The sequence below is a fragment of the Ipomoea nil genome, unplaced genomic scaffold, assembly GCF_001879475.1.
Source record: "Ipomoea nil cultivar Tokyo-kokei standard unplaced genomic scaffold, Asagao_1.1 scaffold2928, whole genome shotgun sequence".
Taxonomy (NCBI): Eukaryota; Viridiplantae; Streptophyta; class Magnoliopsida; order Solanales; family Convolvulaceae; genus Ipomoea; species Ipomoea nil.
Genome location: NW_017619356.1, coordinates 2783302 through 2808244, shown reverse-complemented (window position 1 = coordinate 2808244; position 24943 = coordinate 2783302). Strand labels below are relative to the sequence as shown.

Below are 24943 nucleotides of genomic sequence, written 5' to 3'. Positions count from 1 at the left end.
AATATTAATCAGGTTCTTTTTTATAAAATATTTAAGACTTGAATGTTTTTAGGAAACTCATTTATTTCTAATTAACAAAATATATCTACTTTCCTAAAAACATATTTATTACTTACTAATTATCTTCTTTTTTTTTGGTGAGTAAAGAGGAGCTAAGGAGCCCCAGAGAATTAAGAGAGTCTTTGCGATGCCACACTGTTGGCATCCCGAGCAAGAAATGTGCTCATATCAGAAGGTGGGAGATCAAGCAAAAAAGTCCCCCAAGAAGAGTTGTGTCCCAAGTTGGCCAAAAAATCCGCACATTGGTTTCCCTCCCGAAGAACATGGCGGAGATCGCATTCTTGGAATTCTTCCATCAATGATTTGCAGTCGAGGATCAAGGTGCCCGCTTCCGGAGTGAGGTCCGAAGCATTGTGTAAGGCACGGACCAAGGCTTCTGTGTTAGATTCCGCAATGAGACTGGTAGTACCGTAGTCTTTGGCCATGATTAATCCCTCCCGGAGGCCCTAGAGTTCTGCTATGAAGCTGCTCGTCACTCCTATCTTTGAGGAAAAGCCCCTAATCCAGTTGCCCAGGTGATCGCGGAGAACCCCACCTGCGCTAGCCAAACCCGAGGGAGATTTTTTTGAGCCATCCGTATTCAACTTAAGCGTCCCCGGAGGCGGAGGAGACCAGTAAACCCACGTGAGCTTCCCTGGCAAAGGACCCCTATGCTTGAGAAGATGATGTTTTGCTTCATCCGTCTGATTCCTGGCACATCTACAGACCTCTTCAGCCGGAGTAGAAGAATGGTTGAAGACCCAATTGTTTCTAGCTTTCCAGATGCTCCATAAAAGATGAGGAAAGGCAAGGTTCCAGTAGCTGCTTCGAACTTACTGGGACGGCGGCAATCCTGCGTTTCTTATCCATTCAGTTAGAGGCGTGATGGAGAGGTGGTTGAAGCTTGGTGGCGCATTATAGCGGTTCCAACAGTCCGCAGTCATCCCACATCTCCGGAAGAGGTGATCCAGAGTTTCTTGATCTAATCCACATCTTGGGCAGGTACCATCATCGGTGAGACCGCGACGTAATCTTTCGGTGTTGACGAGGAGGCCATTGTTCAGTTCCACATCCAGCCTTGGTCGATTTCTTCTTCTGTATGTCCTGCAATTAAAGAGTGAGCAGATTTAACAGTAAAAAGTCCTGTACCTGAGTGAGGCCACGTTAACGTATCCTCTTGGTCCCTTCTGATGCTGATAGGCACCGCCCGGATGAGATTCATGGTATTCTCCGGAAGGAAGCTTTCAAGTGAATCAGTCTCCCAGTTCCTGTTTGTTGAAATGAATTGTCCAACTTTTGCTTGCGCCAACTGTGGAGGGATCACGAGGTTGGGAAGGGATGCGATTGGGCCATTACCTACCCAAAAATCATGCCAGAAGTTTACTGAACCTCCATTGCCCACCTTTCATTTGATACCCTGATTAAGAAAATATCTCCCCTTGATAATACTCTTCCATCCCCCAGAGCAGTTTGTAGGGGTAGTAGCTGAGAGGAAGTCACCCCCTTTTAAGTATTTTTGACTCATCACCTGGACCCAGAGCTTGTCCCGACTAATCATCATCTGCCACGCCAGTTTGGTGAGAAAAGCGTCATTAAAGTCCTTGGCCCATCTGAGACCCAAACCACCCATATCCCGCGGTTGGCAAATCTTATCCCAGTTGACCGTATGGATCTTCTTCGTGTCTTCGGAGTGCCCCCACAAGAAGTTTCTGCAAATCTTATCAATAGTTTTGCATGTACTTACCGGTAAGGCCATAGTTTGCATAATATACGTCGGAGTCGTGGCCAGGGAGGATTGGACCAACACTCTTCTACTTGCCATGCTGAGGGAACTAGCCTTCCAGTTAGCCAGTTTTCGTCTCATTTTATCCAGAGTCGAGGTGGAAGTATCTCTGGAGACCCGTTTGTGAAGAAGCGGAATTCCAAGGTACGTACCTAGCTCAGGGGTGATCGGGATACCCGTGTAATCTCCAATAGCCCTTTTGATCCCTGCATTAGTGTTAAGAACAAAAGATTTGGGATTTAGTAATACTTACCTTTAAGCCTGAGGAATTGGAGAACCTGTTAAGGCAGTTCTTCATGACTTCTGCTTGACGGCCCGAAGCCCCTCCAAAGAGCATGAGATCATCCGCAAAGAAGAGGTGGGAAATACCAATCCCACCTCTTGAAACTGAAATGGGTTTCCATCTTTTCCTTGAGACCTCGCTCTGAATATCGAAGGCCAACCTTTCCATCACGAGATTAAAGAGATAGGGGGCAAGAAGATCTCCTTGTCGGAGGCCACGGCCCGGCGAAAAGGGTGGCAAACGGCCTCCATTCCAAAGGATAGAAATATCGCTTTCCTTGAGAGAGAAGAGGATAAGCTGTGTTATCCTTCTAGGGAACCCAAAACTATCCAGAGTTTCTTCCAAAAAGACCCAATCAACAGTGTCGTAGGCTTTTTGGAGATCTACTTTGAAGACCATAAGTCCATTTTTGCCTTGCTTTTTGTTCATAGTGTGGATAACTTCTTGGGTAAGGATCACGTTATCAAGCGTAGAGCGTCCCGGTAGGAAACTGTTCTGGTGCGGCCCAATTAAGCGGCACATGACAAGCCGTAAGCGGTTAACCAAAACCTTAGAGATGACTTTAAAGGCCACATTGAGAAGGGTTATGGGGCGAAAGTCGGCAGCTGACTCTGGAACCTCTTTTTTCGGTATAAGAGTGATAAAAGCTTGGAGAAGAGAAGTCGGTACCGATCCACTTGACAAGGCTTGGTTGACAAGGTCTGTTAGGGCGGGCCCAATCTCTTCCCAAAAGAATTGATAAAAAGCCGCTGGGATACCATCCGGACCAGGACTCCCGAACTTTTTCATACCAAAAACAGCTTTCTTGACTTCTTCGATCGAGGCTCTTCTAGATAGCAAACTGGCCTGGTAACTAGAGATCTTGTGGGGCCCAGCGATATGAGCTACCTCGGTACACCCATCACGGTTGACCCTGCTAAAAAGAGAAGCAAAGAACGAGGTAATATGGTTAGAAAGAATAGAGGGTTCATTAGTCCAGTTACCTTGTATCTTGAGGAACCTGACTCTGTTTTTATTCCTTCTAATGGTGGCAGAGTTATGATAGAAGCGGGTATTTCTGTCCCCGTCTTTAATCCAGCTCAATCTAGCTTTTTGGAACCAAAGTGCTTCCTCCTGGTCTAAGACAGTATTGAGCTCTTTAATAAGCTTGTTCTCTAACGCTTGTAGGCCTCTCGAGATAGCATAGTTGGCGTTAGTTTGGGCTCCCCGAATTCTGGCCTCAAGGATACGCTTGCGTTTAAAAATGTTCCCAAAGACATCTCGATTCCAAAGTTTGCTTTTTTCAGTAATGTCATTGATAATGGCGTCCATTGCCTGATCCTCCATTCTCGTGGCATTTTTCCAGATCAAGGCATAGTCGCTCCTAGATAACCAAGCGGCTTCAAAACGAAAAGGCCTGAGCTCTCTATCTGGCGGGTTCCCCGCAACTTCCTTAAAGAGAATCGGGTTGTGATCTGAATGAAGCCTAGGCAGCACGGTCACCTTGGCTTCCGGATAGGCCAACTGGGCATTAGTGTTCCATAAGACTCTATCCAAGCGGCGCATCTGCACAACTCTGTTACCCGCCTGGCGACACCAGGTGAATTTGGGACCCGAAGACCCAGGATCTAATAGACCACAATCGCTAAAGGCTTCAACAAACCTCTGTATGGCCGAGTCATTAGTGATTTCACTGCCCCACTGCTCATCTACCCCCGAAATGTCATTAAGATCTCCGAGAAGAAGCCAAGGACCCTGGATAGAGTTACAGAAAAGCTTACAGTTTTCCCAAAATCTACTCTTGGCCAAAGGATTAGGCCTGACGTAGGCAAATGTGATGAAGCAGTCCACCCTCCTTTGCTTGACCTTAGCGTGGATAGCTTGGGACGAGTGACTGATAACTTCGAGGTCAATTTGACCCTGTTTCCATATAAGAAGTAAACCACCTGCAAACCCCAAGGGTTCTACCAAAAAATGATTAGTGTAGCCAAGCTTACTGACCAAATTCACCATACCCTCCACTTGGGGGGAACGGATCTCAAGGAGGCAGAGGGCGTCAGCTTTGGACGATAATAAAAGCTCTTTTACATGCTTTTTTGCCCGAGCATTAACAACCCCTCTACAATTCCAAGAGATGACGATCATCGGGAAACACCATCGGGGTGGGAAGTTTGGCAACCGCCTTCCCCGGGCGTGGAACTCGAAATAGAGACGGGATAATTAAAAGCCATGTCCCCTAAGGCATGGTCAAAAGGTGGTGGACCATGCACAACTCCAAACTGAAAAATAGAGGAACTATCTCCCTGCTCATTTGCCTCACCTGGCGCAAAGAGCTCTGAGTTATAGGACATGGAGGTTCTTTGAGAGAAACCACCTCTGCATGTTCCCCTCATCGGATAATTGGAGGCCCGATAACTGCCCCCACGACCCCTATTTGGTTGGCTGCTGTGTCTCCAGGCAGCAGGGCGGGAGGTCTGAGCAGCGGGCCGTTCCAAAGGGGGAACCGGCCTTTCCTGAGACGGGGGTGGCCGTTCTGGTGGAGGGAACGGCCGATCCAGAGGAGAAGCGGCTCCCATGGAAGAGCTAGGATTACTTACTAATTATCTAATTATTAATAATTTTGAATTAATATTAATATCCCATCCAACCCAACCCGTTAAAGCAAATTAATTCCTATTCTTTTTTGGACACTAAAATTAAAGAATTATAAATTAAGAATTGTAATTGATATGTAAATTATTATATTTATAATTATGAAATTTTAAATTTTAATTAACAAAAACCATCGAATTTCCTATATCTATCTCAACTCCTAATTCTATTTAAACTCCTAAACTCTTAAATTTAAATTACAACCTTAGTCATTATTAGAAACAATTGCAACATCATGTAAGAATATATATATATATATATATATATATATATATATATATATATATATATATATACACTAGTTTTTCTACGCGCTTTGCGCGAATAGGATAATGTCCAATACTTATTTTTAAATAAGTATTTCAAAGTATATCAATGCAATATTATATAGAAATGTTCATGCATAGGTAAATAAATGTTGATTTTGTTTATTTAAATTGGTAATTTAAAGTATATAAATGCAAGATAATATATGAGAGATTGATTATATATAACTGTCACAAAAATAAATGTTTGCAACTTTGTAATAACGTTAATCTTAGTACTAAGTCTAAAAGCGATAGTCTAAATAAATACTATTTTTGGTTTAAATTTTTCTAATTCTCTTTTAGGTAGCATTGTTATTGTTTTCATTTTCACTACATGTCTTTTTTTTTTTCTTTTTTTTTTGTTATTGGTAGTGTGTCATGTGCAATTGGTTTATTGGTAGTATCATAGAGGGATTTATCAGGATTATGGTGTATGAAGTTTTAGATTTGTCTTTTTGTGTATATGACTGAGATCTTAGTTGTGCTATGAACTCTTTATCTTACAAGTACATGTTGATATTTGGTAGTGGTAATTTTCACCTACATGTTTCATGTGTTGTGAGACATCTAATTCTAAATTAATTAAATGCATATATATTATTTTTTGTTGTAGCTACTAATTTATTTTTTAATTTAAGTAATAAGAGCAATAAAGTGGAAAAATTATGATGTGGAACCGTGAGGTGGACAAAGGTGGACACGGTTCCAAAACTGTTCATAATTATAAATATATAGTTCAAAAATTATGAACATATATTTCTATAATTATGAATATAGAGATTCAATAATTGTGAATATGAAGTTAAAAAATTATGAATATATAGCTTTATAATTATGAATATATAGGTCAGTAATTATAAACATAGAGTTCTGTATGTAATTGCGAATATAGAGTTCAATAATTATGAATATGAAGTTCAAATATTATAAATATATAGCTTTATAATTATGAACATATAGTTCAGTAATAATGAACATAAAACTGTGTCCACATTGCAAGGTGTACATAGTTCCACAGCATAACGATTGAATAAAGTGGCTACATACTTTTCATCCACAATAATGAAATCATTGATTTTTTTTTAAATTTCCATTCGTTGTTGAGACAAATTGTTTTGAGAGTTTGTCAATGACAATTGCTGTCAATAGATGATGATAATAAATAATTCAAAATATAAGGTTACAATAGATATTATTATAATAATATAGTAAAAATTAACTTACAAATTTCTTTAAAAATTTTCATGCATACATTGATAAAAGCATAATTGAAATATTAAGTTTTGTTCTCAATAATCAAAAGAAGATTAATTAAACGAAAAAAAAAAAACTTAAATTTATTATTTTTTTAATGAAAGAAAATCAAATGAGTATCAAAGTTCCTGATTTATAATCATTGAATGCTATGTATTTAGTAGGGCTAATTATTTGACCAAAGTTTATGTTAAATTTTATACTTTTATCTTTTAATACATTTTAACATATTCGTAGTATATGCTTAACAATTATGCTAACTCTAATTGGAATGGGGGTTCGAACCTAAGACCTTTCTTATAGAAATCTAATCTAATCTAACTTCTAACTCTATAATAAAGCAAGAAGTTTTGTCAATCATTGTTTCCCGCCCAATAAAAACGACACAGTTTTGACAATAGCAGATTTTTCCATTTCATTTAATGCAATTTCTAGGTAGAGAAGCTGCCGTTTTACTAGGTAGACTCAATCCAGGAGTACTAAATGCTGTTTATATTGTTTTACAGATATCTAGATGGTTCCCATCTATGTTTTTTGTTCCATTTTAAATTTGAATTAATTACACATTCATAAATACATAGAGAAGCAAACTTGCAATACTACTAATACATCCTAATAAATCAGATCTATTTTAAATTTAATTGAACATAAGACTAATGAATCTGCTCTTGGAATCTGAAACGTTTTGTTGGATCTTCATACTTCCAAGACACTTTGTTTTTTTTCGAAGGGGCATAGAACAAACCACAATATCTAATTGAAAATCTACTATAAATAGTGCGGTGTAATCAGATATTCAACCCCACAAACGAAAAACTTTCAAATTAACTCTCCGAATTTTGCTGTAAAAAGCCCCTCAGAATACATTTTGCTTCTCAGGTTAGCCCTCTCCACAGGAGGAGAGGAGCAATAAGAGTCCGGTTGGTCCAAACTTACGAATCTGTGAACTGCAAGGAGGAACAACAAGCAAGAGCAAGGAATAGTCTTTTCCCTAACAAACAGGTAAGATTAATGTTTCCATTTTTTTCGTACAAACTATTCTGACCTGCATGTTTTGTTTGTAACATAATTAAATAATTTCTTTGCTTTTATATACTGGGTACATACATACATGAAACAATACCGAAGGATGATGTTGTAATGTATTGCAATGCTTATTAAACTGTTGAATTTCTCTATTTCTCTATTTGCATCTACTGGCATCATATCTTAGTTGTTCCTGATTTTCCTTTATTGGTATTTTTTGTTTTATTTTGACCTAAACAAAAATTCAGGTACAATAGTGCAAACTGTAATACAATCAACTGGCAATGACAGTTTCAGCAAGCAAATATTGAAGACATTCTAAATCTTGGGCATGCATGGAGCATTTAGTTTGAAAAAGATGTAACACATTAAATAATTATTTGAAACTGCTCTTAAACCACATCTACTCTGATTTGGTTATATGATTATTTCTGCCTGTTTTTTTTTTATTCCTATTGCAAATCATATAATTTACTATTTTTTTGTGTTTGAAAAATAAGTGGGGAACATGTGTAGGTGATGAAGTAAACAGTCTAACAATTGCTGCTCAAGGAATTGTTTAAGCTGGAGCAAAGTATCAAACAAACTATACCCAAAACTCTTTCATATTTAGTTTACTATATGCACATTTAATGTAATAAAAAAAAGTATGAAAACCATGAAATTAAGAAATAATCAAAATTGTATAGCAACATACTATTAAAGAATTTTCATTTAAAAAAAAAGTAAAAAAAAAATAGTAGGGAACAAGAGTTATTTTTGAAGATGCTTTGTTTTCTCAAGCTTAATTTGAAAAATATTTTACTGAGCTAATGCATGTTTAAACATCATCTGCTAATAAAAGCAATACATGCAGACACATTTTATTAAAAATGAGTAGCAAAAACTTCTACAGTATTAATTAGATCACCTAGAAATGGACAACAAAAGATATTTAAAGTGTTTTAGATAGCAAAAATGACAGAATAGTTTGAGTTCTGGAGTATTAGACTGAACATTAGGAACTCTAGAGTTAAGCATGCAAACTAACATAAAAATGAAATTCTAGATGAGTAGTGTTATTGAGCAAAACCGTTGATAGAAAATTTATACACTAAATAAAATAGATATGAAGCCCTAGCAGTCAAGCTATCAATGGAAGATCTTTGCCATGTAAGATGTGTGCATGATTCAAAAACTATGCAGAATATGTATTCTCCAAAGTGCTAAATCTACAGACTTAGGATACCATAAGGAAATATGGAATTTCAAGTATAAGTATAAATGCAAACATTATTTGTAGCTACGAAAGCATAAAAAGAAAAAGAAATCAAAATGAAGTAAATAAGACACCATTAGTAAAGAACACTCAAAAAATAAAGAAAAATCACAATGAATTAAATAAGAAACCAAAGTAGTTCATTAAGTTGGAAAATAGTTCCAACACAGCTTCTGTCTAAATTTTAGCATTTTGTAAGAAGGTGAACTTTTTTTTTTGAAACCTATTATTCCAGCTTGAAAAAAACATACTGGAACCAAAGTATACCTATTGTTCCATGTTGAAAGAAACAAAATCTTAATAGTTGAAATTTTGAAAAAAAAAAAAAACTAAACATTGCTTTCATTTTGAAGAAAAAAAAAGAACCAAATCTGGAGAATTGAGATTTCAACTAAAAAAAACAAATTTAAACTAACTCTAAATTTATTTTGAAAAAAATAAACTTGAACCAAGGTGAGATTCTTTATAAATAAATGAAATGGTGATTTTTTATTTTTTTTTAAAACAAGCATTTTCAAAATTTTCTAGACATGATTAACTATGAAACACTATTTTAAAACTACCAATATCTGGCGGTATAGAATAGAAAGGTGATTAACCAACTTGGTCTTTAAAAAACAGTATCAGAAAAGTATTACATCATTTAAAAAAAAAAATTGTTCTTTAAAGTACAAAGATTGTCACAGAAGCAATTTGTAATTCTTATATGAATTACTACCATAGAAAATAAACCTAAGGCACAAATATAAACCTAAGATAATTTAAGTACTAATGGCAAAGCATTATCAAAAAAATATAACAAAGATAATTTAAGCATGTATAAATTAAACTTACAATGTTTTTAAAATCTAAATCTGGACTTTGTCTTATAGTGTTGTTGACCTCTCTGTTCTTCCACCTGCAATAATAAAACACACATTCAAAGATGAAATTAAACACTGTGCAGTTAAACTGTCCAAACTCAAGACAATAATTCATTTTCGAACACTGAGGTAATTACAAACATACATGCATCATAAAATGAAAACATATAATGTAATGCCCACAAAATATAAGTATTCTACGAAATAAATACACAAAATTAAAAGAGTTTACTTATCTTACTAAGGCATTCTGGAATTAGGTTTGTGAACTAACATCGCGAAATCAGCGGCAGTTGAGTAGAATCGGCTAGCAGAAACGAGATAGGGTTAGGTTTTGGATAATGAAATTTGTGAGTTTAGGTCAGAAATTCAGGTATTTTGTAAGCATAAATGTAATTACTATAGTCCAGGGTTGGATTTGAGAGCTTCGAACAAAGCGCGATATTGTGGATAAAAAGCTTAACCACGGTCGATAAACGACTTGCCATCGGAAACCATGGATTACAGCTTTGACAGGACAAATTTGTGAGAAGCGAGAAGAAGGTTACAGACCGGAGAGAGAGAGAGAGGCGGAGGAGGCGAAGGGTCGGGCAGGGATGGTGAATTATGCGGCTGAACTGTGCTTTTATATCCCATAGATTTGGTCGGGTCTAATATATTGGGTTGGGTTATGATATTGGGTCATATCATTTGGGCTTAAATATCATGTATGTATAGTGAGGCTATTATTGGCCAGATGTATATTATTAAATTGTTGGTCTTTTTTTTTTTTACTTACAAATTTAGGATGTAGAATTGTGTAATTAGATATGTTATGTGTACTATATTTTTTAATTTAATAAACATACATTATTTTATATTATATATAACATAATGTACATTACCATTATGCAAGACAAAAATGTGCGCATATTAATAGTGTATTTTTTATAACATTTAATAATTTTAGTTATATATATATTTTGTAGTTATATCAGAATGTTGTTAAATCCTTATATGCAACAAAATTTTTAAATTATTTTATATGTTACGGTTGGTTTGAACCACGTGTAAATAAATTTTATTGTTAATTAGTTTGATATTCGATTATTTTTCCTATTAGTTTGCAATTGTTGACCTAAAAATTTATATCTCAGAGAATTCCAGTGATGGCATAACACATATTATAATTCTAGATGAGTTATTAGTCATTATTAATAATGTTATTATTATTAACTTTTTTCTTTTTATTACTATTAGTATTAGCATGTACTGTATTATCTATACTTACAATTTTTAATATTATAAAATTAACGTATAATTTTGAGGATTAATTCACAATGAACTCTTACATTATAAAATTAACGTATAATTTTGAGGATTAATTCACAATGAACTTTAAGGATTAATGCTTGATTTAATTATTTTTAACATATGATCAACAATAAAATTATTTAAATTTTATGTAGTGCATCTCATGAATGGAATGTTATAATTTAATATCATAATAGTTCAAATTTGGGAAAATTTTGTATTGAGATAGATTTTAATATTAAAATAGTAACTTTATAACATGTTGGTTTATTATTCAAGAATCTTGGTGGCTCAACTAAAAACTTCAAGAAACATAATAAGCAATTCTTTAATAATATTTGATTTTATAGTTCTGTTGTTGAAAAACATTTCACTTTAATAAAGATAATAATGTGATGTTTGATTTTTTTTATTTAAATCCTATTCTTAAAGATTATGATGTCACATTTTTTATTATATATATGACACCACACAAGTGGAGTTGAATTATTTAATATTCTTAAAATCGTTACTCATATTAAAAAATATTTAAGTTTGACAATAAACTTAAATTATTTTGTAAACAAATAAAGGATTTTTCTTTATGAATCGGAGTAATAGAATTACTGGATTCACAAGTAAGTTAGAAATAGAGCAAAAAAAATATATAGAGATAAAACAACAGATTATGATCTCATTCGATGCTTAATTGATTATAGAAAAAAAAATCAGCAACAAACAATTGTGTAACTGTTTTTAGCAAGTGTAATTAATTACATTATTTGACTGTTTGTTAAATTTAATAGATTACCAATACTGAAGAGGTACTAATCTTCATGGTCACCCCATCTGAAAATTAAATGTAATGGATGTTCTATGATTTATTATTTTGGAATAAAATAATATTTGCATTATAATTATATTTAAAGTTATAATACAAAGTCTTAATTTATGAAAAAAAAAACAAATTATTTTAGTAAAGAAATAAAACTTGGCGTAAGAATATACTGAAAATATTCCTAGAGGGTTAAAGATGGTCTTAGGGTTAGGAGAAAATATTTTATTACTGGTTTTATTGGGTTCGGGTCCGTGGTCAAGAAGAAAATAGTACTATGACTGTAGGTACATACCCCCATGTGAAGCGATTTGGCGTTTGTTTGGTTTTGATATACAACTTAGGGCTCCTTCAGTGGAAAGGTTAAGCTTTCCCCTTCCTAATCAACAGAGTGTGGTATTTGCAGATGATGATCCTGTTGAGAACATTGTTAATAGACCCACTATAGCACAGAGCATGTTCTTGCAATGGTTTGAGGTGAACAAGATTCGTTTAGAAGAAAGACCTTAGAAAATGACAGCCACGGAAAAAAGGATTCTCAATCGGAAGGATATCCTATGTCCCGCCAGCGACTGGAGAAATCTTTTATTTGAGGTGTTTGTTAATAAAATACGTGGCCCTACAAGTTATACAGATACAAGGACTGTAAATGGTGTCCACTATGACTCATTTCGAGATGCATGTTATGCAATAGATTTAGTTTGCAATTGTTGACCTGAAAATTTATATCTCAGAGAATTCCAGTGATGGCATAACACATATTATAATTCTAGATGAGCTATTAATCATTATTAATAATGTTATTATTATATGCTTTTTTTTTTGTTTTTATTATTATTAGTATTAGCATGTACTGTATTATCTATACTTACAATTTTTAATATTATAAAATTAACGTATAATTTTGAGGATTAATTCACAATGAACTTTAAAGATTAATGCTTGATTTAATTATTTTTAAGATATGATCAACAATAAAATTATTTAAGTTTTATGCAGTGCATCTCATGAATGGAATGTTATAATTTAATATCATAACAGTTCAAATTTGGGCAAATTTTGTATTGAGTTAGATTTTAATATTAAAATAGTAACTTTATAGCATGTTGATTTGTTATTAAAGAATTTTGGTGGCTCAACTAAAAACTTCAAGAAACATAATAAGCAATTCTTTAATAATATTTGATTTTATAGTTCTGTTGTTGAAAACAATTTCACTTTAATAAAGAGAATAATGTGATGTTTAATTTTTTTTTAATTTAAATCCTATTCTTAAAGCATTATGATGTCACATTTTTTATTATATATATGACACCACACAGGTGGAGTTGAATTATTTAATATTCTTAAAACCGTTACTCATTAAAAAATATTTAAGTTTGACAATAAAGTTAAATTATTTTGTAAACAAATACTCTATTTTCTATAATGTATATATATATCATACTATATATATAGCCGCGCATCGCGTGGGTGCACCTACTAGTTAATGAGTAAGTTAAGAATAATAAATAGTTAACAGAATATTCCGTTAATAAAGTTAAAATTAACGGAGTTTAAGGTTATTTAAAGAAAAAAAATAATATAATAAAAGCTAAATAAGAAAAATCATTAAAAATACTAAAATCAAAATACTATGAACCATTCATTTTAAGAAACAAATAGTATCGACATTTTTTTTATTCCAGTTAAGGACCTAACATTATCGGCTCTTATTAGAATTGTATATATTATATATATATATATATATATATATATATATATATATATATATATTCAATAATGTAAAAAATCAACACTTAATAAAATATTATGTAATAGTCAAATTATATCTTAAAACTTATTAAAAAGTTAGAATGTAATAAACTCACAACAATATCCAATAATATAAAAAATCAAATTTGCAAACTAGCTAGGACGATGAAATATATATATATATATATATATATATATATATATATATATATATATATATATAAAGGAAGCCGCTTCTTATCAAAAAAAAAAAATATCAAAAACATTTTTCAGCCACAATATTCTACGGCGTCGTTTTCCTTTAGCTTATAAAGTCTGATTTCAAAAATTTTGTTTCTCCCGCCTATTTAGATTGTGTTAAGATAGTTGTGATCTTACTCCTACAATTTAGGGTAATAGGCTATTATCTACTACATATTGAGTGTTGTAATTAGATTGGGTTGCGTGTAGAAGTAGTGTGGATGGGTATGGGATTGCTTACAAGTACATGCACTCTATTATTATTTATACATTGCTCCCACTCACTTCCTCGGCTATAAATACATGCTTATTGTGAGTGTTGAGCTTCATTGCAAAAACAAAGCTAAGTGTGGTAAATTACAAGGTTGAGATTGCTGATCCCTTATGCAATTCAAATAGAAATCTAAGCTGTTAAAGATCTTGTTTAATGCTCTGTTTTCTGCCTTGCAGTGTCATCATGTCTGGCCAGTTTATTGTGGGGAGTCAGCTTCATCCTCAGCAAACTTCAAAGGCTATAAGGTTGCGTTGTGTGCGTTCTTACGTTTTTACTGAAAACAAAGGTGAAAAGTTAATAAGAAGTCAAGAATGTATATTTCATGATCAAGAGGTTTGTCAATTATATCTATATCTACCATTGTTTGAATTCTTATTAATCTTATGTTTGGCACCTCTTATATTTTTAATATCTAACTTTGTTGTTTACCACTTTTGTTCTAAATACAGGGTCTGTTCATCCATGTCCATATACCTAAGGATGTTGTGGCAAAATATAAGAACATATTCAAGGAGGGTAAAGTGTATGGCATTAGAAACTTCCTATGCATCACTAACTTCTTCAAGTATAAAACAAGCCCTCATCGTTACATGATGAAGATCAAACATGATACACTTGTGAAGGAATATAAGCGTGTGAATTTCCCCAAAACAATGTTTCGCTTCAAGAGTTTTGAAGACATACTTTCAAAATAGGGAATTGATGAGAAAGTCTTGATAGGTTATATTAAAAATATATATATATTCTAAAGTCAATATGATTTATTACCTCTATTGTGATGTTATGTTTTATTTAACTACTATGCTATTTTTTCTAAATTCAGATGTCCTTGGTCGTATTGTGGAGATATATTCTCCCTAGGAGAAACTAATAGCAGGGAAGAAGGCTAGACTAATTGACTTTGTGCTTGAAGATTCTAGGTATGAATCCTAATTCTGATTTGTCTCTCTAATTTTGATTTGAAACTTCTATCTTATGCTTTTTTTGCTGGTTTTAAAATGGTATGTAGTCAGAGGCAGATTAAGTGTACATTATGGGATGAGCATGTGGATCAACTAATTCCATACTTCAACTCAGTTGCTAAGGATCCAGTTATACTGTTGATTCAGCTCTGCAGAGCTAAATTCATGGACAGTGAGTTATATCTCTATTTACTTCTTCTATGTTTTTGGTTTATCCATTTCCCTCTATTTTACATTATTAGTAATAGTTATTAGTAATTACTAATGAGTAAACTAAATGAAAACTGGCTCTGAATATTTAAAAAAAAAAACACATGAGACTATTGCAGTAATTAGTAAACAACCATTAATAAACAGTGATACATAAGTAAACAGTCATTTATAATAGGAAAAAGTGCCAAATTGGCCCCCTAAGTCAAGCGGATAGTGCAATTGAGTCCCCTAAGTAAAAAAAAAACACATGAGACTATTGCAGTCATTAGTAAACAGCCATTAATAAACAGTGATACATAAGTAAACAGTCATTTATAATATGCCCAAAACAGTTGGAAATAAACAGTTTTGAATAAATAGGCAAAACCAGTCATTTTGCAGTTAAAATTATGTCTTATTCACTACTTTTATTTTTCAGATGGTGAAGTGCGCATTTGCAGTTCATTTGATGCTACTCAACTGTTTTTCACACACTCATGCAAAGAATTCCGTGAGTTAAGGAGCAGGTTAGTTTTTCTAATCTATTTTTAGTTTTCTGCTTAATAACTCAATTGTGTGTTACTAATTTTTATTTACATGTTCTCTATTATTAGCTTTACCAGTAATCATACACCTTTACGGTGTATAGATTCTGAAACCAAATTGTTTGATGGTAGTTGTGGCATTGCTGTGCATCCTAAAAATGTGTTGGTCAGTTCTATTCAAGATATATACTCCAAAAAACAGGTAATCTCTTTTTCTTTTTTTTTTCTTTTTGTATTCTCGGCCTTTTTTTCCTACTTTATTTATTTAACTCAATCTTACTTGCAACTAGGGGAGTATTGGGTGGCAGGTATAATTGTTGATGTAGAGAGTTTAAGTGACTGGTATTACATTTCTTGCAAGAGTAATTCTTGCAAGAAAAAGCTTGCTTCTGATGGTGGTATGATGTATTATGCTGGGTGTAAGAGTTCTTAGCATGAGGGAGTTGTGAGGTATAGGCTTATTGTCCGTGTTGCTGATCATACTGGGGATGCTCCTATGCTGATGTGGGATCGTGAATGTGCGGAATTGGTTGGTTTGTCAGCTGGTGAATTAAAGGCTAAGTATGCAGTGGTAGGTATTTCTATGTCACATACCTATGTGCTTAAATGGTGAATTCACTAAATAGGTTGTGCATGTGTTTTTTGTTTTTAAAACTTTGTAGGGGAATGGCTGTATTCCATCTGAGTTAGGGTGTTTGCGTGGCATGTCAATGTTGTTTCGGATTGCTATGAAGAAAGAGCAGGTTGAGAGTTACTATTCCGCATTCACAGTACTTAGGATTTGCAAGGATGAAGCATCTCTTACACAGTACTGCTCGAGTCTATCAGCTGGCATTTCACAACCAACCATTGGTCCAGGTGATGTAGGTGGTTTTCTGGACGAGGATGAGGATGGTGATGTCAGTTCTGAGGTATATTCTTCTATCATTATTTGGTTAACTTTGCCACCATGGTCTTATTCATTGGCTCTAATGTTATTTCCTACAGGAATGCTTTGGTACTGATAATGAAGAATGTGTTGAGGTGGATGGTGGTTCTCAAGGTGTCAAGGTGGACAAGTTTCGTGGCTTAGATGACATTGAACCTGGTGTAGGTGTTAGTGGTGCTGTTTTGCCTCTTAAGAGGTCTTTATTTAAAGACTTTGTGCATGTTGGGGCTTCAAAGAAGGGTAAGGAAGTGGTGGTTAAGGAAGAAAAGTAATAGGTTATTCTATCTTTTTAAATGTAATGTTGAAGTACTAAGTGTTGACTGGCTGCTATTTTTTGCTATTCCTTTTTTGTGTTTAAGGCTAGAAAATTGCTTAAGCTACAATGTACTCTTAGAAAATAGATATAGTCTATTTTCCTATTTTGTAATTGGTTTTTTGGAAGCTGTATTAGCAAGAGTACCTAATGTACTTATCCTTAGTAGCAGCCAGTAAGGTCTTTGTAATCTACTTAGTTTTCTAATATAAAATTACCTACTTATGATTAGAAGCTAATCATTGCAGTTAACTTATACAGTGAGAAGTATTCAAATAAATAATCCAAACACATAATGGAGCTTTGCATCAAAGTATACAAGTAATCGAAAAAGAGCTCTATAAAGAAAAAAACAATATTGGAAAATTATATATACATATAGTTGTTCACAAGTAATTGGGAAAAAAGTATCAAATACTTTTTTTTCGTATAAAATTTAATGTTTAATTTCAAATTGTTAGGAGTAGATTAACAAAAAAAAAAAAAAAAAACTTTTAAAATTTGTCTAGCAATAATTCCATTTGTCTAGAATCCAGAAATATATAATTCCATTTTTCTTGCTACTGATCATATTGGGATGCTCCTATGCTTATGTGGGATCGTGAATGTGCGAAATTGGTTGGTTTGTCAGCCGGTGAATTAAAGGCTAAGTATGCAGTGATAGGTATTTCTATGTAACATACCTATGTGCCTAAATGGTTAATTCACTAATTTAAATGCTCATGTGTTTTCTGTTTTTAAATCTTTGTAGGGAAATGGATGTATTCCAACTGAGTTAGGGTGTTTGAGTGACATGTCATTGCTGTTTCGTATTGCTATGAAGAAAGAGCAGGTTGAGAGTTACTATTCTGCATTCACAGTCCTTAGGATTTACAGGGATGAAGCAGCTCTTACACAGTACTCTTGAGTATGTCGATTGGCATTTTACAACCAGCCATTGGTTCAGGTGATGTAGGTGTGGTTTTCTGGATGAGGATGAAGATGGTGATGTCGGTTCTGAGGTAGTGAGGTATATTTGTCTATCATTGTTTGGTTAATTTTGCAACTATGGTCTTACTTATTGGCTCTAATGTTATTTCCTTCAGGAATGCTATAGTACTGATGATGAAGAATGTGTTGAGGTGGATGGTGGTTCTCAAGGTGTCAAGGTGGACAAGTTTCGTGGCTTAGATGACAGTGAAGATGATTTAGGTGTTAGTGGTGCTGTTTTGCCTCTTAAGAGGTCTCTATTTAAAGACTTTGTGGTTGTTGGGACATCAAAGAAGGCTAAGGAAGTGGTGGTTAAGGAAGAAAAGTAATAGGTTATTCTACGTTTTTAAATGGGATGTAGTACTACTAAGTGTTTACTGGTAGCTGTTTTTTGGTAGTGGTTTTTGGTGTTTAAGGCTAGAAAATCGCTTATGGTGCAATGTACTCCTAGAAAGTAGAAATGGTCTATTTTCCTATTTTGTTATTGGTTTTTTGGAAGCTGTATTAGCAAGAGTACCTAATGTACTTATCCTTAGTAGCAGCCAGTAATGTCTTTGTAATCTACTTAGTTTTCTAATGTGAAATTATCTACTTATGATTAGAAGATAATAATTCCAGTTAACATATACAGGGAAAAGCATCCAAATACATAATCCAAATACATAATGGAGCTATGCATCAAAGTATACAAGTACACGAATTTGGAAAGGGAAAAAGAATTGTAATATTTTTAAAAAAGAGGTCTATAAAGAAAAAAAAAAGGTGTGGAAAATTATATTTTCGTATCAAGTTTAATGTTTAATTTGAAATTGTTAGTAGGGGTAGATTGTAAAAAAATGCTTTTAAGATTTGTCTAGAAAAAAAAAAGTTTAATTCCAAATTCTGAATATCATGAAATAGTTGTAAATTTAAAAATAAATTAACAACTAATGAGTCTTAGTGTTGATTTAAGAAAATTTAAATTTGCAGTTACATTAAATGCTTCAAATAATTTAGGGGGTGTATTCGATCATGACTTTTATAGAGTTTTAAAGACTTTTAAAATGATTTGTTTTAATAAATTTTGATTGACTTTCATAGAGTCATTCAAAACTTTTTAAAACTTTATAAGATTCTATAAGAGTCTATATAAATAATATTCATAGACTTTCATCAACTTTTTATTTTAAAAAGTCTACAAAAGTCATTGAAATTCTAAATTGAATACATCCTTACAAACTTTTAATGATTTTGATTCTTAACATTTATAATTTTCTTACAAAACATTTATAATATATCATAAAATTCTTCTAATTATATGGTTCTTCACCCAAATCTAATATATATATATATATATATATATATATATATATATATATATATATATATATATATATATATATACACACACATACTTGATATATTGCTAGACATCAAGCAAAGAACCATTATTTGTAATAGCAATTTGAGACAGTGAACAACATCAATGTGCTACTGTTTGCAACCTCAAATTGTTGTTGCGAATATACAGTAGTTCGCTATTCGTAGTAACCAGTTGTTAAAAAAATAATAAAAAATATATATTACGAATATAAACATAAAAAGAATAAAAATCAAAATATATATGTATTTATATGAATATTATGAAACATATACTAAAATTTGACGATGAAATATTTACTTTGTTAATGTATTTAGGGAGAATTAGAGAAAGTTAGTGATAAAAAATTCATAGAAAAAATAAAAATGAATAAACAAGCAATAATGAAGTAAAAATAATATTATTTTGAATTTTTAGAGGAAGATTGTAAAGTTTAGGAAAGAGAGAAAAATTGGTAGAGTTTAGGTATGAGAAAAATATAGGATAATGAAGAAAAAAAATAATTTTATTGAATTTAGATAGGTTTATAAAGTTTAAATTTGAGAAAAATGGAGTTTAAATAGAGAGAGAAAACTTTCAAAGTTGTTAGAAATTTTTTTTTTGAAATCTTGAGGTTGATGGTTGGATTTCAACTATTTATATTTGTGAATGAAAAGTCTACAAAAGTCCTAAAATTTAAAAGTCTACAAAAGTTCACAACTTTTTGAATACCACATTACTTTTAAAGACTCTTTAAAAGTCTTAATCGAATACTACATGACTTTTAAAGACTCTTTAAAAATCTTGATTGAATACCGCCTGACTTTTAAAGACTCTCTAAAAGTTTGAATTGAATACTCCAAACTTTTAAAGTTCATAAAAATCTTTAAAACTGTACGAAAGTCATAATTGAATACACTCACCTTAGTGTACATTTAGAAAAAAAAAAACTAATGTCCTTCCAAAATAAACATCAGAAATTATATTTATAATCATAATCATATATATTAAATAAATGAACTTTTGAATAATTTTGACTGCAAATTCCTCATAAAATTGCCTAAAATCTTTCTATATATTAAAGCCATATAACCATGGCCAATCAAATGGTTGCATTTTCCCGCCTATGTAAAACTACGTAGTTTCAATTATTAGGTGATTTTTTATTTTTATTTTTTTTTGTTTAGATCATTTTAACTGATCTTTTGGGATTTGTATTGCTTTATAGGACTTTTCGTACTCCAATGTATTGATGGTGAATTGAATTGCTGATATGCAAGTTTTGCACTACCAACTACGGACTAATAAATAAATCTCTATCTCTACTCTCTACTATAATAATAGCCAAACATTTTTGATAAATAAAAAGAAATTGTTTTCCCGCCCATGAGAAGCGATGACATTTGGGGAGCGACGTTCTGGACTTTAAAGTCATAGCTTTTGCATAGGACAAAATTTTAAAGTATTTCATTTAGAACAAATTGCACTTTTGGTCCTGTGAGTATTAGGGTACTGACAATTTGAGTACGTGACTTTCAAAACTCTCAATTTAAACCTTTAACTATGCAAAAATTGGCAGATTTGGTCCTCCGGGCCAAATTGCCGGCCAATTTTGGCCGGAAAAACATAAATTGGTTCGAATTTATTTGTGTTGAGGGCAAAATCGTCATTTCACTCCCTTCTTCTTCATTCTCCCTTTCTTCTTCGTTCTTCTTCTTTCTTTCTTCTTCTTTGCTGCTTCTTTCGCTGGTGGCACACCGATCCCACCCTGGTTGTGAATCCATTTATTCCAATCTGTCCAATCATCAAGAATCTTTTGCCACTCAAATCCCGACGGGTTGAACAAGAAAGGAGCAAATAGCCATGTTCCCACCAGGAACCATATTGACATAGTTACCAGGATGTAAGCAACATCTCTATATGGTTTACCAAATATGTGGTATACAAGAGCTAGAATCATCAATTCAATTCCCTTCACAAAATCAGTCAAGGCAGTGCGGAAACCCCTTTCAAGGCCTATCTCCATCATCATCGGCAATGCCATTAAAAGTCCAATCTGCACAAAAGACTGAGAGGCAAGAGCAACTTGAAGAGGTTTATTATCCCGTATAGCTGGGTGGGAAATCAAACCATTCTCAAGTCCACTGAGAACAAGATAGAGGCGACCATACAAAAATACGTATACCACAAGAACAGTTATCTGCCAAAGCAGGCGAACATTAATTAGGCACACTTGAGTATGACAAAATATATACTAGAACAGAATTTTAAAAAATCTGGGAGCAGATTTATACCATAGTACTAAAATAGAACCCCACAGTGGTGAAGTAACATGACAGCATGCGGAAAAAATCGAAGCGATGTCCAGCAGCAAAGAAGAAGAAAGAAAGAAGAAGAACGAAGAAGAAAGGGAGAATGAAGAAGAAGGGAGTGAAATGACGATTTTGCCCTCAACACAAATAAATTCGAACCAATTTATGTTTTTCCGGCCAAAATTGGCCGGCAATTTGGCCCGGAGGACCAAATCTACCAATTTTTGCATAGTTAAAGGTTTAAATTGGGAGTTTTGAAAGTCACGTACTCAAATTGTCAGTACCCTAATACTCACAGGACCAAAAGTGCAATTTGTTCTTTCATTTATTTCATTCATTGCGGGCAAGAAACATCTTCATCTTTGCAGACTTTGCAGGTGTTAGCTGCTATTTCCAAGGCAAAAACTCAGTTTGCTATTTCCAAGGCATTAAAAAATTAATTTTGGCTGATGAGTACAACACAAGCAAGTACATATTTTTAAAATAAAATTTTGCTAAGAAAAAACCTATAAATAGATGGTTCCGCACCCACATCTACACAAAAGGGAGTAATCACTTTCTCCATAAATAGATGGTACTGCACCCACATCTCATTTGTTTTGAATTGCTTCTCATTTGATTTTCAGAAAAATGGAGACCGGGGAGGCCAAGCTTAGCTGCTAATAGAAACCCTTTTGAAGGATTTCAATACCCCTGCACCCTGCACCCTGCATTAATTTCATGTGTTCTTACTTCCAGTGACACCTGAATTTATTAGGAGCAAAGAATGATCATAATAATAGCAACATAACTCAAACCCAAGTACGTACATGCCTATTCTTACATTCTCAATGGTAATAATATCTTAACTAATTATCTTACATTGTTCTCTTAGTTATTGTATATTATGTTCATCATATTCATGCAGCTTAGTGAAGCAAATATTCTCAAATCCAAAGTTAAAGCATGTATGCAAGTTTAAAAAATGGCACAAAACAATTTATACTATATATAATACATCAGAATATAGGAAAAGGAACATTTAAATACTTGATGAATATTGGTGAATATGAAAGAAGCTTTAGGAATTAGGATGACCTTTGTGAGAATTAAAAAATGTAAGTAAGTGGGATTTGTGGTTAAATGTGTGTGTGAACTATAAAATTCAAAAAAAATGCCTTCAAATCTTTTGAATAGAAATGAATATTGGTGAATATGAAAGAAGCTTTAGGAATTAGGATGACCTTTGTGAGAATTAAAAAATGTAAGTGGGATTTGTGGTTAAATGTGTGTGTGAACTATAAAATTCAAAAAAATGCCTTCAAATCTTTTGAATAGAAACTTATCTCATTTGGAGTTGACACATTCCTATACTATAATCTTTCTTCCCTGCTTATGCAAGTAATAATACTGAATTTTCCTGATCTGCAATTATAGCAATGTATGTCAATACAAAAATCACCAAAAATAACATGTTATGCAAAGTAAAAAAAAAAAATTGTAAAAATTTAAAAATAAAGATTTAAAATATTATACCAAAAATGCTTATTAAATACAGAGATTCAATAAATTATATACAAATACAGTAAAAACTTAATTAAATAAACCTTACGAGTACAGTAAAAACTATACAAAAAATATTTAAAAAATACTGTAAATAACTAATATATAATGTTACTGTCACTAATTTGCACATATAAATTAATAAATTGATTTATCAAACAGAAAAAAAAAAATCACATCAAGTTGTAAAATGAAATACAAATTAATAAAAAAGTAAAAAATTGTAAAATGAAATACAAATTAATAAAAAAAAGTAGGCTAAAGTGTCATTCGGCACCATGAACCATAAGCCATTCTTCATCCCGCACCCTGAACTTTCATAAGTCCTATTTCGATCCACAAACTAAAAAAAAATTGTCATCTAGAACTTTTTGCAGGTTATCTATAGGTTGCAGGTCATAATTTCTTGACATGATTTTTTTTTAATTTTTTTTTACTGACATGGATTTTTTTTTTCATCAACACACTTATATTCTTTCGCGATATTCTGGTCGATCTTCACGGAGACCTTGCCGTGGCCGTCACCGTCGCATACATTTGAATTGCATGAAAAACATGAATCACATACATTTGAATTACATGTTCAAAGCTTGACTACACATCTTCTACTATATGACAACTCTTAGCTTCCTCATCCCAAAATTGGCAGAATCTTGCTGTCTCCAAGTAGTGTGAGAGAACAATTACAGTCTTGAATTGTTCTTCCATTTGCACTAGTTCTGGGATTAAGAAAAGACAAAGGCTGAAATCTGGCGCTGGCATGGCCATCTTAGCCTTGACCAAAATGCGAGCAACAATTTGTGTACTCATCCTCTCAGGCAAAGATTTGCATCCAAATTGTAAGTTTGTGAAGAAACCTGTTCATTGACGTAATTCTCGAGATCAGGGAGGATGTCTGAATTGTAAGGATTGATGACGATGAGTTGCTCCACCATGTACGACAGCGCCGACGACGGATTTTGTCCAGCCACCTCTCTCCCCATTCTCTGAAGCTTCTCGACGATTCAAACTTGCATCATCCGCGGGTGAGATTTTTCGAGCTCAAGTTTACAACGGCAGAGGTTTCTAGGTCTTAAAAAAGAAGAATTGACTTTAATAAATAGTCCACATCAGCACATTACCGGTGCCATGTCATCATGCAACCTGGAAACCTACAAAAAGTTCTAGACGACAAATTTTTTTTAGTTTGTGGGTCGAAATAGCACTTATGAAAGTTTAGGGTGCGGGATGAAGAATGGCTTATGGTTCAGGGTGCCGAATGACACTTTAGCCAAAAAAGTAAAAAATCAAATAACATTCGCCAGAAAAACGTGCATACATTTGATGAAGCAGGTAAAATTTGCATGTTAAAAAAATAAAAAATTAGTAGAAATTAAAAAAATCTACTATAAATGAATAACATTTAAAAAATTAAACCAAAAGAATTAACGAAAAATCGAAAAGTATAATCATGCAATGAGGAGAAAAAATCAAAAAATATAATCATATGTTTTGCGGAAAAAGGTCGAAAAAAAAAATAATAGAACCAAAAGAAACTATTAAAAAAGGAAAAAAAATGACAAGAAAAATAAAAAAATATTAATAATAAAAAGTATAACATACACAGTATACACGGGTTTAGATCTGCACAATTTACATGTCTGAAAAAAAAAATTGATGTTAAAAAAGAAATAGATATCTTATACATTAAAAACCTTAGAAAAAAATGAACATAAAGAATTTTAGATATACCTATTTGTTTAGATTCGATTTGTTTCCATGCTTTTGTTCCTGTTTCCAGATATAGTCGCGAGGCAACAGATTACGGCGAAGCATTAGAATCAGAAGAATGGTAGGTTAGGATTTGTGGTTGATAATAGATGAAGGGGTGGAAGGAGTGATGAAAAGAAAGAAGAGAGGTCGAAGTAAGCTGCTGCGAGGAAGAAAGAAGAAATGAGGATTAGGGTTTCAGATTTTAATATTAATAGACTGGTTGTTGGGTTTGGCTGGTTTGGGCCATAAGTTAATTGGGTTTTAATTA

At 32.9% G+C, this 24943-nt stretch overlaps 1 protein-coding gene and 2 long non-coding RNA genes across 3 annotated transcripts; all 3 read right to left on the bottom strand.

Moving 5' to 3' along the window:
* Positions 1-6694: 6694 nt before the first annotated feature.
* On the bottom strand, positions 6695-10028 carry LOC109162243. Its single transcript, XR_002051053.1, has 3 exons — positions 9687-10028; positions 9417-9480; positions 6695-7245 (listed from the first exon to the last, which is right to left on the bottom strand). It is a non-coding gene; the product is annotated as an uncharacterized LOC109162243 (long non-coding RNA).
* A 10472-nt stretch (positions 10029-20500) lies between these two features.
* Positions 20501-21430, bottom strand: LOC109162295 (callose synthase 2-like). The gene is made up of 3 exons (XM_019311008.1): positions 21364-21430; positions 20805-21269; positions 20501-20506 (listed from the first exon to the last, which is right to left on the bottom strand). Exons 1-3 carry the CDS (start codon positions 21409-21411, stop codon positions 20501-20503), a joined length of 519 nt encoding a protein of 172 aa, XP_019166553.1. The 5' UTR covers positions 21412-21430.
* Positions 21431-23438: 2008 nt separating this feature from the next.
* LOC109162284 lies at positions 23439-24860 on the bottom strand. Its single transcript, XR_002051058.1, has 2 exons — positions 24655-24860; positions 23439-24086 (listed from the first exon to the last, which is right to left on the bottom strand). It is a non-coding gene; the product is annotated as an uncharacterized LOC109162284 (long non-coding RNA).
* Between the last annotated feature and the right edge of the window lie 83 nt (positions 24861-24943).

Excerpts from the sequence above, each read along its gene's own strand:
- LOC109162295 (XM_019311008.1), bottom strand. The coding sequence starts at position 21,411 with ATGCTGTCATGTTACTTCACCACTGTGGGGTTCTATTTTAGTACTATG. Across the intron at positions 21,270-21,363 it reads GGTTCTATTTTAGTACTATG|ATAACTGTTCTTGTGGTATA; the intron begins GTATAAATCTGC and ends CTGCTTTGGCAG.